The following is a 19,931-nucleotide window of genomic DNA, read 5'->3' as shown; positions in this document are numbered from 1 at the left end:
GATCACATAACATGCACACACACACACACACACACACACACACACACACACGACTCAGGCTTGCACACACTTACTCAAAACAATATGACCCTCCAATCACACAAGAATAACTTAGTCAAAGGAGTAAAGCTGACAGTTATTACAGGGTAAAAATGGGGTCGGGGAGGACTAAAATAAAAGATGGACCAAATATTGACCAAGATGGGAGGAAAATAACCAACACTAACCAAAACTAACAGAATAAAATTATAACGAAATAGAGCTGTATTCTGTAAAACTTACCCGTGTGCACTTGATCTACAGATACACCCACACTTATTCATCTCTGTATTTTGTACTCTGCTAAAATAGAATACGATCATTTATTTAGAGTTTCAACTAATGGCATCTTCGGTTTTTCAAGAGATTGATAATTAGGAGATCTAGTATAATGAAGGAAAATGGCAATGAGCTGTTTCCAAATCACTCCCAGACATAGAGTAACTTATCACAGGGAAGACATGCTTTACCTGACAGAGTATGCTTATTATTTCAATTAATTCAAAAGGTATATTGTAAGCATCTGTGATATACTAGATAGTGTCCTCAATTCTCAATAAGCAAATTACATGGAAGTCTGAAAACTGGTAATGTTCAAAAAACAAAGATCTGAAGGGAGAAGAAAATGTGAAAGAAAAACACAAACAAAATATTGAGAAGGGAACCAAAATTCAAATTTCATTATAAACTTAATTTTTGAATCTAGGAATTGTAATTACTTTAAACCTATCAATTGTCCTGGAGTTAATTACAATATTAGAATTATATACATAGTTCAGAAAATATTATAACTTGTTGGAAAATAATTGAACTTAATGAGACAAATTTTTAAAGCCCATTAGTAATACATGTGTGTTTGTAAACATTGTACATATTGAAAAAGCTGAATCTCACTACAGAAGTCTTATGAATTGAAATGACACATGTTTTATGTTGGGTAGATAAGATGTAGGTTAATTACTCTTGCATATGCTTAACAGTGTGTTTTATTAAAAAGTATGCTTTCACTAGAGGATACTGTTATTAAAGACTTTCAAATAAGTTCTACATAGCTGTCATTTATACATTTGCTCAAATGCATAGACTTTTATTTACTTGTCAAATATATTCTAATGAATGAAATATACTTTACTACTGTATTTTATAATTTTGGGGACTTGCTATAAATTATTTTCAATATAACTAAAACAACAGGTGATCCTAATATAGACAAACAATGTTTACCCTAAGGTAAACAGCAGTCTAATGGTGTAAGTTTTCTATTCAATATCAAAGAGGAGCACAGAAAATCTAGAATCTTCTCTTGAAACAAATGGCAAGTGAAAGCTCATGCTTCATGATCAGCTTATTGGTTAATGGTTTCAAAGTTACTGCGAAGTTGAACTGGTTCTTCAGACTGACTGAAGCAAAGGGAACCTAATTACAACCACAAAGATCATCCTTAAATATAAGGAATCCATGAACCTAAAATACTCATGGTATTTGGCTCCTTTCAATGTCTGCAGCTGGTAGGCATTAAATAGGTGGTTTCTCCTGTTTTAGTCATTTGTTCTTTACTTGTTGAGTCACACTTCTTCATTACATTGACACGTACAGAGCATAGATGTGCACATGAGTTCAAGAATGTTCTAAGTTTCAGTTTCTTTAAATCCTCAAATTCTTCAATAAACATTAAGGTGTATGATGATAGAAAATTGGATACAAGCTAGTTAATTAACATTGTTTATACTTCATAGTAAGATTAGATTTTCTTGGCCAGAGTCTCTACAGTAGAAATTCTAACTGCTTACAATGAAACCCAACAAGCTATGTGCAAAGTGTGCCTGAAAAATAAACTATTAAAGAACATCCCTCCTATGCATGTTAGGCAGTATGAAATTAAATTCATTGAGTGTACACATGACAGTGCAAAAAGAAACCCAGTTTTCACTTAAGAACTGTTTTTATTTATATTTCTGTCTTTTTTTTGGATTCTTTTGGATATTAGAGGTTAAGAGGTCCTAAATAACATATTTTGTTCTTAAAATTTATTTCTCTTTTTATCCCCACTTTTTGAGACCTTGTATTTGGAAAATATTGCTAAACAATAAACTGAGCAGCATATAGCTTCATAGACTGTAAATCACAACTTCAAAAATATGTACAAGTACAGATAGTGTCACTGTTTCTACGGTATATTTTTTTAAGAAACGGTTTTATTTTATAAAATAGTTTATCCTGAGGGAATGCCAATCTGTCTCCTGGATAATCCTAACTAATTATTGAAGAATTTATAAATTAACATTTCCCTCATATTATCTATATTTCCTGCTGCTTTGAAAGACTTTTTGCATGTATTTAATGAACTGCATAGACAAACAGAGTCTGAGGCATTACTTTAAGGGGAGGAGGATATCCCCTATCAATGGACTTGGAAGGGGCAGGGAGGAGATGAGGGAGGGAGGATGGGATTGGGAGGGAATAGGGAGGGGGCTACAGCTGGGATACAAGTGAATGACCTGTGGTTAAAATAAAGAAGAAATAATAATTAAAAATATTTTTTAAAAATAAATGTTTTATTTTACAGATCTTAGTAAATTTACTCCATGTTAAGTTTTAGAGTTTAAGAACACCAAAAATATTATAGTTTATTTAGCAATTATTCAAGCGAAGGTCTAAAATATACTGGTACTGCTATTGAAAAGCACACATAATATTAAAAATTAAAATCTTTCTGGAATAGTACCCAAATAGTAATATGAAAAGAATAATATAGGTTGTTATACTATATTCTATTCTATTTTATTCTATTATTTTATTATTATATAATTATATGTTATAGATAGACAGACAGATAGATAGATAGATAGATACTGTCTGCCAGCAGAATGAAAATATAATTTCTTTAAATTTACACCTTCCTTCGGTATTTCAATTTATCCATAAATAGATATAACTAATAAGTAATTTTTAAAAACATTAACTGCTTACTCGATGCTCTTCTAAATTGGGCAAACAGTTCTTAATCATCTAACAAACTGAGAACTCAATATAAGTTAAAGAAATTGAAATATGCCATTATGTTACTGGAAAAACTGAGGTTCCTAATTATGGTTCTTAGTCTCATTAGTAATACTATATAATAAAGGACACAAAGCTGGGCATGGTAGACACTTGGGAGGCAGCAGCAGAGAGACATCCATTTTGAGGCCAGCCTTGTCTAAAGAGCAAATTTAGGACAGTTAAGGTCACACAGAGAAACTGTCTCAATAAATAAATAAATGAGTAAATAAATAAATGATAGATAGTTGATAGATAGATAGATAGATAGATAGATAGATAGATAAAAATAAAAAATGGACTAAGAAGAAAGCTCTAGAACAGTGTGTAAGAATTTAAAACAAAGATGCCAGATGAAGCAAGCTATAACTATAGGCAAGAATCTGTTGGAGGAATGTGGAAGAAAGAAGGAGCCATTTGTGTGAACTAAGATGGCAGAGATGTGGATAGATGCATCAGGGCAGGTGGGAGGCAGAAAGAGCAGAGTACCATGGGAAAATATTCTCACATATAAACAAACAACTGAAGAAAGAAAAGAAATAATAAGAAAGTTGTTGTTTTCTAAGTAGAGAAAAGTTGGATTTCTGGAAAGGCAATGAACATTATCTTAATAAAGGCACAATCACTCCTCTGTGTTTACCTTGGCTTTTGCTCAATAAGCCTTAGTGGCGATTGTTTTTTACCTCATTGACAGGTTAATCTGAATTAACATTTCTATTTTGTGTAGCATGAATGTTAGGTCTTAGCCCAGGACAGAGATAGAATTTAGATTCTATTTCTTTTGACCAGAAGAAAATAGCTCTTCCTTATTTGATCTCAGTAAGACCCAGGTATCCTCCAAGATTACTGTAACATTCACACACCCTAAAGATATAATCATTACATCTTAGATGATGTAATGTATATTGTATTGGTGAATGGAATCTCATTCCTACCATAAAAATACAATGATCTAATTCATAAGCAATTTACTAGAAAATATAAGTGTCTACACTGAAGTTTAAGTCACATCTTCAAATTCAGCCTCTAGGCAAGGATGCTCATTCAAGAGATGATTAACCCTGTTGCACAAATAGGGTTGGTGAAGAACCTTTCCCAGTCTATAGGCAGTCATTTTGTTCTAAAGACAGGGTCCTTTGCTTTATAGAAACTTTTCAGTTTCATGAGGTCCCATTTATTGATTGTTGCTCTTAGAGCCTGTGCTGTTGGTGTTCTGTTTAGGAAGTCATCTCCTGTGCCAATGAGTTCAAGGCTCTTCCTCATTTTTTCTCCTAACAGGTTTAGTGTATCTGGTTTTATTGTTGAGGTCTTTGATCCACTTGGACTTTAGTTTTGTGCAGGGAGATAAATACGGGTCTATTTGCATTTTTCTACATGTAGACACCCCATTAGACCAGCACCACTTGTTGAAGATGGTTTCTTTTTTCTGTTGTATGATTTTGGCTTCTTTGGCAAAAAATCAAGTATTCGTAGGTGTGTCAGCTTATTTTTGGTGTTCTGTTCAGTTCCTAGATCCACCATTCTGTTTCTAAGCCAGAACCATGCAGTTTTCATTTATTACTGTTGCCCTGTAGCACAGCTTGAGATCAAGGATGGAGATAGCTCCAGAAGATCTGTTGTACAGGATTATTTTTCTTTCTTTCTTTCTTTCTTTCTTTCTTTCTTTCTTTCTTTCTTTCTTTCTTTCTTAGCAATTCTGGGTGTTTTGTTTTTCCATATGAAATCGAGAATTGTTACTTCAAGTTCTGTAAAGATTTGTGTTGGTATTTTAATGGGAATTTCACTGAATCTGTAGATTGCTTTTGGCAAATGGCCATTTTCACTATGTTAATCCTACTTATCCATGAGCATGGATGATCTTTCTATCTCCCGATATCTTCTTCAATTTCTTTCTTCAGAGACTTGAAGATTTTTTTCAAGTTTCACTTGCTTGATTAGAGTCACCCCAAGGACACTGGGGAAGATGTTCAATCCTCATTTGAAAAGAAAACAGAATAGACATCAGAAGAGGGAGAAAACAGGGAACAGGATAGGAACCTACCACATAGAGCCTCTGAAAGATTCTGCTCAGGAGGGTATTGAAGCATCTGCTGAGATTCACAGAAACCTTTGGGCAGAGTGCAGGGAATATTATGGAAAAAAGGGAAGATAGAAAGACCTGGGGGGGGGGACAGGAGCTCCACAAGGAGACCAACAGAACCAAAAATTCTGGGCCAAGAGTCTTTGCTGAGACTGATACCAAGGACCATACATAGAGATAACCTAGAACCCCTGCACAGATGTATCCCATGGCAGCTCAGTGTCCAAATGGGTTCCCTAGCAAGAGGAGCTGGGGCTGTCTCTTACATGAACTCAGTGCTGGCTCTTTGATCACCTCCCCCTGAGTGGGGACCAGAGTTACCACAGAGGAAGACGATGCATCCAGGCCTGATGAAACTTGATAGACTAGGGTCAAAAGGAAGGGGAGGAGGACCTCCCCTATCAGTGGACTAGGGAGGAGAAAGGGAGAAGAAGAGGGAAGGAGGGTGGGATTGGGAGGTGACAAGGGAGGGGACTACAGCTGGGATACAAAATGAACACATTTTATAGATAAAAAATAAGGGAAAAAAAACCAACACACAAAAAAGGGATGATTAAAAACAAAAGTGTCTTTCTAACATTTCTGAACTCCAGAAAAGACATTTTGAAACTACTTTTGTGTTTCCTTTCCCTAAACTACCTATTCAATTCAGAGGTACCATCCTTATCAATTAGAAACAGAAAGTGGCATAGAGTTGAAGTGGTAAATTTCAAAGATGACTTTAATCCTGACAGTGTTACCTAAACTGAGCTATACAACTCTTAGTGGTCCCCTAGAATCGTACATCTCAACAATTATTTAAATGTTACTGTTTTTTACACTAGCCAGAAAACAAGCTAGGTGTGATATCTTTGAAGGAGTCTCACTTACAGTACATTTTTGTCCTCAAAGGATTTACGCACATCCAAAAATAGCATAAAACATAATAGCATTAGAAATGTAAGTTGACAAACTATTGTAGAAAAACAAGATGAAATCTAAAATGTGATTATTAGCAGATTGCTTACATAAATATTTTCACATTTAACAGTGGCAAATCACCACCAGCTTTTGTTTGTACTTCTCTTGTTGGCCTACCTACTTTTACCTCCTACTTCAGGGGAGCTGTTATCAGTTAATTAACATGGGCATGAACCAGTTGGGTTTTAAGATTTAATATTTTCTGTCCCAGAGGCAAAAAGAGTTTCCAAGTCCTCACTTTTAAACGCAATGATTATACTGAATGCAGCCATACTCTGTTTCCAAACCAAAATTCATATAACTGGTACTTATAGCACTCATATTACTAATACAATTTCTTCTATAACAATTTCATACAAAAATATATATTCTGGTTATCACCCCCACTCATGCTTTTCTTATTTCCCTCCTATCTATGCAAATGCCGCTTTCTTCCTTGTAAATATTTCTCTTGAATTTATCAGTTTTTTGTTTTGTTTAGTGTTCTAAGCACTTTAACTAAGACCGTCTGTGTCATCCAGAATTTGGAATAACCATAAGAGCCTGATGCACTCACCAGTGGCTGTACAAATAGATACTATGCCTCAATTACACTAGGAATCTGCTAGTTTCCAACAGAGCAACTGCAAGTGGGAAAGGCACATAAGCCCCTTCTCTGGATATAAATGACTGTTAGGATAACGCAACTGGTGCTTCCTGCCTATAAAACAACTTTGTAAGCAATAATTGATATGGCGATACCAGGCATAGAATATAACATTTCTCAGCTCTCCTCCCTACCTTCTGGCTATTGCATACATAGTTTGCCCTATTCCGTAAAGTCCCTGAGTCTTAACAGGTCAGCGTTAATGTCTTATATAGAACTGAGCACTGAATCCTTCTGTCTTCTCAGCATCCTGAAGGGTCTTTGTATTCACCTCCATTTGCTGCAAGAAACCGGGAGAAATTAGACAAACATGTATTAACTTTCCACTACTCAAGATAAATTGGAAGCAAAAATTCAAAATAAATAGAAAAGATCATTTCCCTATGAGCCCTCTCTGGAACTCCCTCTAACCTAATATTTTAAGCTATTTTATTAACAGTTGAGTTTCAGAAGTATATCTTGCTCAAAAGAACATTTAATCCCTGCTGCTAGTGCTGGGTCCATCCATTTATGACTCTGTCAAGAATCAGGATTATTATCGGCCCCTTTGCAGAAGTTGAATCTTATAGAATGGATATGAATTAAGCATTGCTAATGTGCTTTTTCTGGAGAATTCCTTTTCAAATATTTTCAACTACATTAGAGAAAGTAGTTTAATTTTGAAATTGTGTTATGGGAGACTTGGTCTCACTGTGTTTGGTTTAGAGAGGGTTTGAAGCAGATTTAAAATGAAAAGCTTCTTTGGAACAATAAAATGTAAAGGGTTTTTTTTTTAATTACTTAACGTTAATGTAAAAAGAAAGCAAGTTTTGATAGTCCTGGTTTCATATTTTAAACTGTATTTGTACAGTTAGTTTTTTTTCAAAGGTCTGTTAGCAATTAATGACTGCGTTAATAACGGTGTCATTTTCTTCAATTGTGTAACCACTAATAAGTTGCCCATGCTCAAGTAAGTAACCTTTCACCCACTCATGGGCAGGAAAATCCAATTACTTTCAGTGGATTACACAGCATAAAAATAAAAGAAGTGAAAGTGTTTCAGTGAGAGAGGAAGGAGAATGAGAGAGCAGGAGAGGTATAGCTGGGTCTTAAAATAGAACTATGCCTAATTTTCTGAGAAGCACCAGACCAATTTGCAGAGTGGTTGTACAAGTTTGCGCTCCTACCAGCAATGGAGGAGGGTTCCCCTTGCTCCGCATCCTTATCAGCATGTATTGTCACTTGAGTTTTTGATTTTTGCCATTCTTGTGAGTGTGAAATGGAATCTCAGAGTTGTTTTGATTTGCATTTCCCTGATGACTAAGGATGCTAAACACTTCTTTAAGTTCTTCTCAGTCATTAGAGATTCCTCTCTTGAGCATTCTCTGTTTAGCTCAGTAACCCATTTTTTTAACTATATAATTTGGTTTAATGTCTACTTTCTGTGTTCTTTATGTATTTTGGATATTAACCCTCTGTCTTTACAGTTGGTAAAGACTTTTTCTATTCTTTAGTTTGGCATTTTGTCTTACCCACATTGTCCTTTTCCTTACAGAAGCTTTTAAGTTTCATAAGGTCCCATTTATTAATTACTGATCTTACTGTCTGAGCTGTTGGTGTTCTGTTCAAGATTGTCACTGATTCCAACGTGTACAAAATTCTTTTCCATTTTTCTTCTAATAGACTTAGTGTATCCAATTTTATGTTGAGGTCTTTGATTTACTTTCTTTTTTTTTTTGTGCTGAGTGATAAATATGGACCTCTGTGCATTCTTCTACATGCAGATATCCAGCTATACCAGCATCATTTGCTGATGATGCTTTCTTTTTATCGGTGAACGGTTTTGGCTTCTTTGTCAAAAATCAATTGATTCTATTCCATTGATCAACTTGTTTGTTTTAATGCCAATACCATGTGGTTTTTATTACTATTGCTCTGTAGTACAGCTTGAAATCAGGGTTGGTGATAACTCCAGAAATTCTTTTATTGTAAAGGATTATTTTTGCTATTTTTTGTTGTTTGTTTGTATTTTTGTGATTTTTTTCTTTTCTTTCCATGTGAGGTTGAGAATTGCTCTTTCAAGGTCTATAAAGAATTGTTTTGGAATTTTTATGGGAATCACATTGGATCTGTAGAAATGGCCATTTATGTTAAGCCTAAGCCTACAGATTCATGACAAAGGGAGGTCTTTTCATCTTCTGTTGTCTTCTTCAGTTTCTTTAAGAGACTTGAAATTCTTGACACACAGTTTTTGTTTTGGGTTTTTTGTTTGTTTGTTTGTTTTGTTTTTGGCTTGTTTAGAGTTACACCAAGATATTTTATATTATTTGTGGCTATTATGAAGGGTGTTAGTTAATTTCCTTCTCAGCCCATTTAACAATTACATAAAGGAGACTTACTAATATTTTTGATTTAATTTTGTTTCTAGCCACTTTGCTGAAGGTTTTTCATTTGTGAGTATTCTTTGGTAGAATTTTTTTGAGTGCCTTATGTAGACTATCATATCATCTGCAAAAAGTGATACTTTTACTTCTTCCTTTCCTATTTGTATCCTCTTGATTTCCCTTAGTTGACTTATTTCTTTAGTTAGAACATCAAGTTCTATGTTGAACAGCTACGGAGAGAGCAGGCAGCCTCATCTTGTCTTTGATTTTACTGGTATTGTTTTAAATTTCTCTCCATCTAATTTGATGTTTGCTATTGGCTTGCCGCATTTTGTCTTTATTGTGTTTAATTATTTTCCTTGTATCACTGATCTCTTTCAGACTTTTAACATGAATTACCCCTTCATTTTCCTAATGGTGATTATCATCTAATCTGTAGTAGGGTGTGTATTTTTTTCTCCCAAGCCCAGACTCCCAGAATAATGACGCATGAGACACAAAATATATTTACGAATAACTTATTATATATTAGGCCATATAGCTAGGCTTGTCTCTGACTATCTCATACTTTAAAATAACCCATTTATACCAATATACATTCTGCCACATGGTGTCTGTCTTCCTCACATCTGGGCAAATGTCCACACCTGGTTATTTTCCAGACCCCTTTCTGCCTGCTTTTTATAGGCCATGGATGTTTTTAATTGACAGACAGTACCTCCATACAAAACACAAGATAGTCTTTCTATAATCAATTGAAAATTACATTTACAAATCCTATAGATGATTTAATAAAATTTATGTATAAAATGTAGTGATACACGGGGTTCACAATATATCTTTGCTGATCTCCTTATTACTAGAGAATGTAAGGCTCAAACAAAAGAGCTTGTCTCACATTATACACAATTCGGAAGGTGGAAAAGATAACACTTTCCATGTGGAGAGGCTATTTAGGAACCACCTTGCTCTCAGTGTGACCTATTAGCTTTGCAGTGGATGATAAAGAGACTTGTCCTATCCATGTGCCCAGCTGGTATGGAGATCTACTTCAGAATTCTTCACAAAAGTAGAACTATCTCCTTTTCATGTCTGTCTGAATGACATCAAAACCACAAAAATGAATTGAGCAAATGAATGAGAACAGTTCAGAAGAAACTGCATTGGGTGTGTTTGAAATACTGCTGGGACAAGGCTACTTCCCAGGAACTTCCCTCGAGAGGTGTTTCCTTCGAAATTTCAGTGTTAATGATCAGGCACAGAGGCAATACGGTAAGCCAAAGAAAGATGGATATGGAGATATCTCTTGAAAATTGCTACTTTGTGGGGGAAATGAATGTTTAAAATACAAGTGAGTCTTTGATTTGTTTTCTAGATAATATAACTCAGGTTATAAAAAATGCATCTATTTTTTGCTCATATTTTCTAAGTGACTTTCATTTGTGGTTCTGTCCTATCTTTATTCTTATTCAGAAGATCTTACTTTCTGAATATATGAGTCCCATTCCACAGTCAATGGTCTAAGGGTATTTTCACAATATGTGATGGTCATGTATCTACTATCCTTTTACTCTTCAAAATTTTGTCTCTGAACCATCAGACAACCATCAGGCTCAACACTGCCTTTGATGAGGTTGAGAATCTGCATTGCAATAGGATGGGAAGGGATTGTTGTGCACATTACATTTTGAGATAAGGGAATGGAAACTCTAAAGAAAGTATGAAACAAAATGACTTGTAGAAAAAAAAACTAACCTGTACAGTGAAAAGAAAATTTACATAAGCTCTATAATTCTGTAACTTATCACTTATTTGAAAACAAGCAATATGAAGGGTTAGGGAGAGGGCACAATAGATTAAGAATTGAGCTCGTGTTCTCAGTACCCATGCAAAAAGTCAGGCTTTATTGCCTGTAACTACAGCATGGAGGAGTGGAGACCAGGGAGCTTGCTGGCCATCCAATACAGTTTAAATAGCAAGTTTTTAGAAGAGTGAGAAATCCTATTTAAGGCTATACCTTTGAGAGTGACAGAGGAAAAGAGCAAACGTCCTAGTGTGAGCTCAGTTGGCTTTTGTACCAACACATTCATGTGTGTGCAACACACTACTCAGAGAAAAAGAGGAGAGAGAGAAAATAAAACTCGAAATATATTTTATACTTTAAATACTCTTTGTTTTAGCAGGTAAGCACCTAATAAGGAAAAAGTGTAACTGGCTTATCTAAGTGATTATACCTGTTTACACTGGAGGCCTGAATTAACCTGATATATTAATATATAAGATTATAAAATCCACAAATTATATAGTGCCTGTTTTATTTGAATTATTATTAAAATTTTATGCTATGTGCAATTACTTTCAAATTTTATTATAAAATTAATATTACCTTACTAATATTTTTAAAGAAAGCAACTAAATGAAGCAGGTGTGTGAATTTTTAAAATGCTCAAGTAAAATACTGCTTAAGACCAATTTCTTCAAGTACTGTATAATGTAATTATAAAAGTTTTTAAGAAGTCTAAATTGTCTTACTTTTCTACTACTTAGAGCTAGAAATAAGTAACCACTGGATATAGACTGACAGGATAAAAATAAAATCTGAAAGTAGGTGACATTCTCTTGAAAGAACACAAGTAATTAAAACCAAAAGTGCCTCTTAAAATTTTAATAGAACTAAATAGCCACAAACACATCTGTACACATCTGTATTATGCTGATAAAACTTATACTTACAGGTGGTCAGTTCATTTTTTCTCATATTTTAACTGAAGTTGTGTTAGTTTTAAAATGCAAAGATATCAACTAATGACTTCAACAGAAGCAGAAATGGTATTCATGAGATTCATTTATGAAAAATAATTCACGTGCCATGGTGTCCTAGAATTTATAATTAAAAGAGAGAGTTATACCACTTTCAAACTGTTAGATATTTTTTTTATTTTCCACACTTGTCTAGGGGCCATAAGACTTTCGAGTGTGTGTATGTGTATGTGAGAGAGAGAGAGAGAGAGAATGTGTGTTAAAAATCTTGAGTATTCTCATATAAACAGAATAAAAATAATAAGTTTTTATAACTTTAAAAACAAAATATTTAGGAGTTATATACCTCTAGCATATACAAACATATCTGTGGCGTTTTATTTTGAAATTAAGCAATAAAATAAATTTATGATTCCTCATATATAAATAGACTCAAAAGATAATGCACATAGCACATAATATCTGGTGCAATTTACAAGTAAAATGTTTTCAGAAGTTTGAATCATGAAGAAACTAAACCTGTTGCTTGTTACCAACATATTTTGCGTATTTGAAAAGTAATTGTTAATATGTAGTAACAGGTTATACTGCAAGAGAATATCTCTGAGCAGGAGCTAGAAGTCCTTACGAAACACCCCGAAATAAATGTCCTTCGGTTTCTTGTCCCATGAATTAAAAGAATGAAATTTGCAGACCACAAGACCACAGAGGTTACATTTTAGATGATGTTTATTATGAGTTCATAGGTAGGAGCTTAAGAGAGATGTAGAACCATGCCCCTTGGGTTAACTAGGCCTGCAGGTCTGCCACCAGGTGGGTCAATAGCCTAGGCAGGGAAGGGAGAATCAGAGAAAGAGTGAAATAGCTCAAAGTACCAGAGAAGCTGATTTAGGCTTTTGCAAGTATCAGAAAGAGAGGGGTGGGGCGCAGAGGCACAGAGAGGCTGAAGAGAAGAAAAAATTATTCTGACCAAAGTTTCAGAATGGTGGGCAAACAATAGATTCAGGGCAACTCATAGGAAGTGTGCTATGGAACAGAAATTCTGGGAAAGAAAAATTATTTCACCTATAACTTTAGCATGACTTAAGCTGAACCTGCGTTGGTGAGAAGTGGTCCCTTGGCCCAATAACTGAGCAGCCCAATTGGATTAACTCTTCAGGGAAAAGGCAATGACATTTCTCCACCAGACATAAATGTCATTCTTTTGGCTAGAAGGCAACAGCTTTCCCTTAATAAGCTTTCTGTTACTGTAACTTAAATATCTTTAGTGATGAACTTGATTCCCAAAAGTACCATTGTTTATTAGATGCTGAGAGACGGGACAACAGGGAAGAGAGAACATGGAGCAAATTGTGCTTTCAACGACAATAAGGTCTTCCTCTAACGGCATATTACGACAATAAGGTCTTCCTCTAACGGCATATTACGACAATAAGGTCTTCCTCTAACGGCATATTACGACAATAAGGTCTTCCTCTAACGGCATATTACGACAATAAGGTCTTCCTCTAACGGCATATTAACCTTAGCCAATTGTATAATTTCTTTTTTAAATATATTTTTTGTTTATTACAATTTATTCACTTTTCAACCTCACCTCCATCTCCTCCCAATCCCGCCCTCCAACCTGCCCTCATCTCCTCCCATGCCCCTTCCCCAGTCCATTGATACCTCCCCTTCCCTCTAAACATAGCCTATCAGGTCTCATCAGGACTGTCTTTCACAATTTTCCTCTGTGGACTGGTAAAACTGCACCTCTCCCCCGCAGGGGGAGGTGATCAAAGAGCCAGCCACTGAGTTCATGTCAGAGACAGCCTCTGTCCCCCTTACTAGGGAACCCACTTGGGACTGAGCTGCCATGGGCTACCTCTGTGCAAGGGTTCTAGATTATCTCTGTAAAAATTGTCCTATTCTTATCAACTCCTTCAAACCTAAGAAATTATGAATTAATCCCAAAGTGGCCATTATACAATGACTCAGACGTCATATAAATATAAGCTTCAAAAACAATAAATGAATTCACATCTTAAGAAAAATAATTTCATTTATGTTGAATGAATTCTTCAACCTAGGGAGGAACAGTATCTCTGCATAAATTTCAAAGCAAGTATGTGTTAAATATATCTAGTATTCAAGTGTTTTCTTTTCTATCTAAAGCTGGCCACCTTTCTCTGTTAAAAATTTTTAGGCCACAGAGGAGGACTTTGCAGCCAGTCCTGAAAATACCTGACAAAAGGGAGTCATATGAAAGGGGAGGAGGTCCTCTCCTCTCAGTGGACTTGGAAAGGGGCAGGGAGGAGATGAGGAAGGGAGGGTGGGATTGGGGAGGGAATGAGGGAGAAAGCTGGAATACAGAATTAACAAAATGTAACTAATGAGAAAAATAAAATTATGGAAAAAAATTTTAGGGTTTATTTTTTTTCTTGTGTTGTTGAAGTTGTTAGGCCCAAAAGGGGGAACCCCTAGGGGACCTTAACTTTCCGAGGGGGATAAAGAGAACTCAGGAGACCAATCATCAATGCAATAGCAAGAGTGTTAATTCAGCCATCCTATGATGGGGCTGCCCCCCCGCCCCCCCCACAAAACCAGCAAGGAACAGCCAGGAGAGACAGAAGTCTGAGGGTTTTAAAGGAAGGAGCGCGGGAATCGTGGAAGTTGCGAACTTGGTGACACTGGATTGGGTAGTTGACTTTTTAAATGATTGGTTCATTTTAGGCGCCAAGTCTATCTGGTCCTAGGCGCCAAGTCTATCTGGTCCTAGGCGCCAAGTCTATCTGGTCCTGCCGGGATCTGAGTTGGGGAACTGGTGACATCTGGAATGGTTACTAAGCAACGTTATCTCGTACTGCAGATCTGGACACTCCTCCACAGCAGGGAGGAGACCTTTCCCATTCCTTTGCAAAGGGTCTTCTCTCAATTTATCCACTCCTCCTCCTGCCTTCTGTAAAAGTGCTGGGAAAATTTAATTTACCATGGAGTATAGAATTTATAAAGAAACCTGTAAAGCTAGCCTGTTCCTTTCAAAGTGAAAATCAGAGTGCACAGGCATTTCACACCCTAAGTCATAAACAGATACTAATAGACATACTCTTTCCAAGTGTGCTTACAGCTCAGAGAATTTACATAATGTTTTTAGAGAAATGTAAACATAAACTGGAGGAGAGATTTGTGTCTCTAAAGGGACTGTAGGTTGAGGACAGATAAAAAAAAAGCTGATGAGAGTCTGGTTAAGTTGGAAGTACTAATAAAAATGGTATTTGGCACACCCTTTCAATTTGACTTCTCTATTTAACTTCTTGAATTCAGTTTGGGAGTTGTGTTTCTTATTATCAAATTGAGATACATTTGCGTCTGTGTCTCAAATTATAAACACATTCGTAACATCTATTTTGAAGAACAACATACAGAGCGTCCTTCTAGTGTTACTCCTAACTATTGTGGCCTTAAAAATTCTACCAGTAAATTCACAGATTTCCTCTTCAAAACCTGACAACAGTCGAAGGTGCTTTTTAAGTTACTTATGAATGAAGTGTTATGGGTTGTGGAAACTGTCATAGAAGTTTTCTATAACTTGTATTTTCAGATGTAAAGTATTTGAAAGAGGAGGATGCTAACCGAAAGACCTTCACCGTTAGCAGCACACTGGATTTCCGAGTGGACCGCAGCGATGATGGAGTCGCCGTCATCTGCAGGGTAGACCACGAGTCTCTCAATGCCACCCCTCAGGTAGCCATGCAGGTGCTAGAAATACACTGTAAGTAAAGAGCCCCAACCCCTTTATGTATACTACTGGTTTCTTTATTTGTTTTTAAAATAATTTTTTTTTATTTTTTAAATTTATCACAATTTATTTATTTTGTATCCCAGCTGTAACCCCCTCTCTCATTCCCTCCAAATCTCACCTTCCCTCATCTCCTCCCATGCTCTTCTCCAAGTCCAGTGATACCTGAGATCCTCCTTCCCCACCCCACCCTCATCTGACCCTAGCCTATCAGGTCTCATCAGGACTGGCTGTTTTGTCTTCCTCTGTGGCCTGGCAAGGCTGCTCCCCTATCAGGGGGAGGTGATCAAAGAGACAGTCACTGAGTTCATATCAGAGACAACCCCTTTTCCCCTTACTAGGGAACCCAGTTGGGCACTGAGCTGCCATCATTTTTAAAATCACATGAAATCGCAGCAAATGGGCACAAACCTTTCCTCATTGGTCTCAATTACATTCAAAGGGAAGAATCCTTTATCCCAGTGTGGGTCCAAACCATGAAGTAAATACAAGACATTTCAGAGTTTAAAGCTGTTTATTACAGTTGGAGCTGTAGCTTGGCATACATGTATGCAGGAGAGGGTGGGTGAGAGGAATGGAGTTACATCAAAATAACTTAGTTGCTTACAACTTTTTCCCTTGTTTTTATCCTCTGAAAGATATAGTTTAGTCTCTGAATGCAGGGGCACCTCCCCCACATCTATAGAAATAACTTCCTTTGCAGTCATGATGCCCAGTGAGGGACGCTCACACATGAGCAGCACTGCTGAAGCTTTGGAGGCATGGACTCACACAGCTTAATGTGCACGTAATGCCCTCTGTTCCAAGGTGTGCAGGTTCAGGGGGAGAAGTCAATCGCTAGCAAATAGTAGACTTATAATGTCTTACTTACGAAAATCAAAGGCATACACATATTTACAAAAATGAGGCCGAGTGAATTGAATAAGTAAGCCAAATTAAAAGGACAATAAGATTTAAAAAATGTATTTTCTTATTTGCACGATTTGATCTTTTGATATAGTAAAGTGATATTCTTGGTTGTTTTTCTGGGATGAAATTAAAGCTTGAACTCGGAATTGTGAGGAAGCCATAGTAACATTAAATCCTAAAATGCTGAACCTTGAACACACTATTCTAATATGCTTCATTGTATTTTGTTTTCATTTATTAGCCAATGATGCATTGGCGTTTATTAAAGAGCAGCATGGTTTAGAATACTGAATTTCCAAATAAATAAATAAATAAATAAATAAATAGATAAAGGCTATGATCAGATAGTAGGGGAGGAGGACCTTCCTTATCAGACTAGGGGAGGGGCATAAAGGGATAAGAGGGGGAGGGTAAGATTGGGAAAAAATGAGGGAAGGGCCTACAGCTGGGATACAAAGTGAATAAATTGTAGTAAATAATAATAACTATAATTTTTAAAATTTAAAAAAAGATAAGAACAAGAACAAAACAAACCTACTTGTCCCAATTTTTATCACCACTACAATCACAATAGACAGGTTAATCTCACAAAAGTTATTCTAGATGTAAATGAAAGGAAAAGTAAATGATCTCTGCATGCAACATGGTAATGAATGACAATTACTATTCGAGAAAAATATGCCAAATGAGAGGGTGGAAGATGAAGACAAAAGTAAAATCATTGTTTTGATGAGCTTATCCAATTGTAATGCTTAGGAATGAATGACACAAAGCCCTGAATTAGTAGCACACCTGTTATATTTAATTCTAGAAAAATCAAGGCAATCAAAAAGACCATAGTAGAACTCACTAGTAAAGAATAAAGAACATTAGAAGAAAATACCAGAAATGTGTCTGAAACCATTACAATGTCTCAGCAATTTGCATTGTATTAGATTAGTTTTACTAGGTTTTCTTCTGCTGTCCTTGAAGCAGGTTCTGACACAAGCACACATAGAGACCATATGAATATTATTTCTAGTTTCAACATTTATATAAAAATGACTTTTTGAAGGTCACTGAAAGTGCTTAGATTGATAATAAACAAGAGAATCAATTCCTATGCTGATTTGGTGATAAACTAGATAATTAATCCCTATGAGCTAGAGACAATTTAAGTCAAATTAGTGACATTTAAAAGAATTCAAATGAATGTCAATGACCCATCTTTTTATATTGCTTATTTTGATCGGTGAATCTTCCTCTTACAGGAAATAGAACAAATCGATACTGTTAGAGGACCTGTATTGCCATGGCAATAGTTAGAACTTTTCAGTATACTTGTACTGTTTGAGGTAATAGAATTTGGAATGATATTTGTCATTTACTTAACTATAATTCCAAAATATGATGAACAAAATTAGTGGAAAACGAGTCATAATAATTATTTAGAATGTCCATCAGTGCAAGGTCCTTCAGATAGTGAAACAGTATTTATTCCGTATTCTGTGCTGATGGGAGAGAAGACCCAGCAGATGTCCTGTTGGGTTTAGTAACTAAAGAGGAGAATATTTAGAATGAAATCAGGCTTGTGGGTCTAGGTTATCTTCCTGGGTGGATGTTTGGTACACAAGCAGACAAGCAGAGTGGGATCCACCTGCCACTAGTGCTGAGAAAGAAAACAGAGGTGGGCAGTGCACGCTAGCTGTCTAGCTCAGGAAGATTAATCAGAGAGTTTCAGCAAGAGACCTCATCCCCAAAAACCAAGGTAAAGAGTGAGAGACATAGAGATGTCTGCCTCTAGCTTCCCCACGATCACTCACAGGTAAGAATTCCTCCAAGCACACAGACACACAAACACACACAAATAATTAAATAAGACACGGAGAATCACATTGCTTATATGAAAAACAAAGGCAGGTATTTTCTCTATGTTTGGAAGAAGGTTCAGGATTTGGTGTTGTCAAGAATACAATTAGGTCACTGATGGGAATTTCAGTAACTTGACTTTGAAAACAAAATTATTAAAGCAGAACAAAATTTGTTTTTATAAGACACCCTAATCAGGTTAAGGTTTCATTAGCTGAGGATTCTGGCTTCTCAAGTCACTTTGGTTTTACTCCATGACCTCTCCTATCCCATAGTTAAAGAACAAATTCACTGCCCATAATTTAAAGAATATGATAGCTATAAATGTTTCAGTTTAGATGTTATTTCCAAACATCTACTGCCAAGCTCATGCTTCCTTCCTTTGAACTTCAGAATGGTGATCTACATCCTTTGTCAGTTATTTGTTCTTTTGTTATTTTCAGTATTTTAACTTAATAATATGAATTGTTTTGCAAAATTTTTAAGGAAAACAGTAACTGAATTCTTTAACTTTCCCAAAGTTTTATATGAAATATTTCGTACTCACACTGACTGATGAATTAAAAACATCATCCTATTCTATCATGGATTAGTACATAAGTGTCCAGAAGGTAGAAATTAGATCAATTTAAATTATTTTTTTAGCATTTAACATACCATCATTGATGTATATGGACTTAATTAAAAACAACTGATGGTAATGCTAAATGATCCTTTAAGGCTGCAGATATATTTCCCAGATATGAAACAAATACAGTGATTTGAGAGAGCTACAGTAAGTATTAAAATTTGAAGAAAAAAGATATCTAATGATGCAATCTTTATAAACTCCCAAAGCCAATGTAAAAGAATGTCAGTATTTTCCACCTAAAAATGGGAGAAAAAAATTCCACACAGGTGCACATGTGTAATACATATGATGTAAAAAATTGCTATGGACTCAAATAGAGGAAGGTAGAAAACAGTTTTGGAAAAGGGGACAAAATGGAGTGATTTGTAAATTTAGGCTGTTCCAATGGCTTAATAATATCCTTAGTATGAATGACAAAAGGAGAAACACTTAGAAGAGTTATCCATGCTTTCTCTGGTGCATAAAAAGAGAACATATGCATTTATTTAATGATGTACATGATAATAAGTGCACGAAGTACAAAAATCTTGTTGCCAGATTAGAAGGCAATTGGAGCACACACACCAAGAAACATAATGAAAATACATAGTTAAATAAGTTAGATAAAGGTGTTTCAACTCTGTACACTTATGGTGAATAATTTTTACAGAACTTATCCTATGAATTATAGCAGAGCAACTTTTAGTTTTTATGAAGTAATAATTATTAATTGAAATACCACCACTTTGATGAAAGGGACCTTTTAAACTGGAATTTAAAAATGGAAAAAAACATTATTAATTTCTGTCAACCACAAATAGTTTCAAATTTTACATATCAGGTAAGAGAATACTTCTCAAATGAACAGCATAAAAAGCCACTCATTTTTTATGGAT

The 19,931-nt window shown here is 35.5% G+C and overlaps 1 protein-coding gene across 2 annotated transcripts in view; it reads left to right on the top strand.

Moving 5' to 3' along the window:
* Cadm2 (cell adhesion molecule 2) overlaps nt 1-19,931 on the top strand; it is a 766,465-nt gene that overhangs the window by 622,575 nt on the left and 123,959 nt on the right. For both annotated transcript variants that reach the window (XM_060370623.1, XM_060370622.1), the window contains one exon: nt 15,471-15,641. In XM_060370623.1, coding sequence (XP_060226606.1) covers nt 15,471-15,641 — 171 coding nt within the window. The remainder of the gene's footprint in view (nt 1-15,470; nt 15,642-19,931) is intronic.

Source organism: Meriones unguiculatus, chromosome 17, assembly GCF_030254825.1.
Source record: "Meriones unguiculatus strain TT.TT164.6M chromosome 17, Bangor_MerUng_6.1, whole genome shotgun sequence".
NCBI classification, from domain to species: Eukaryota; Metazoa; Chordata; class Mammalia; order Rodentia; family Muridae; genus Meriones; species Meriones unguiculatus.
This window is presented reverse-complemented; position numbering and strand designations above follow the sequence as displayed.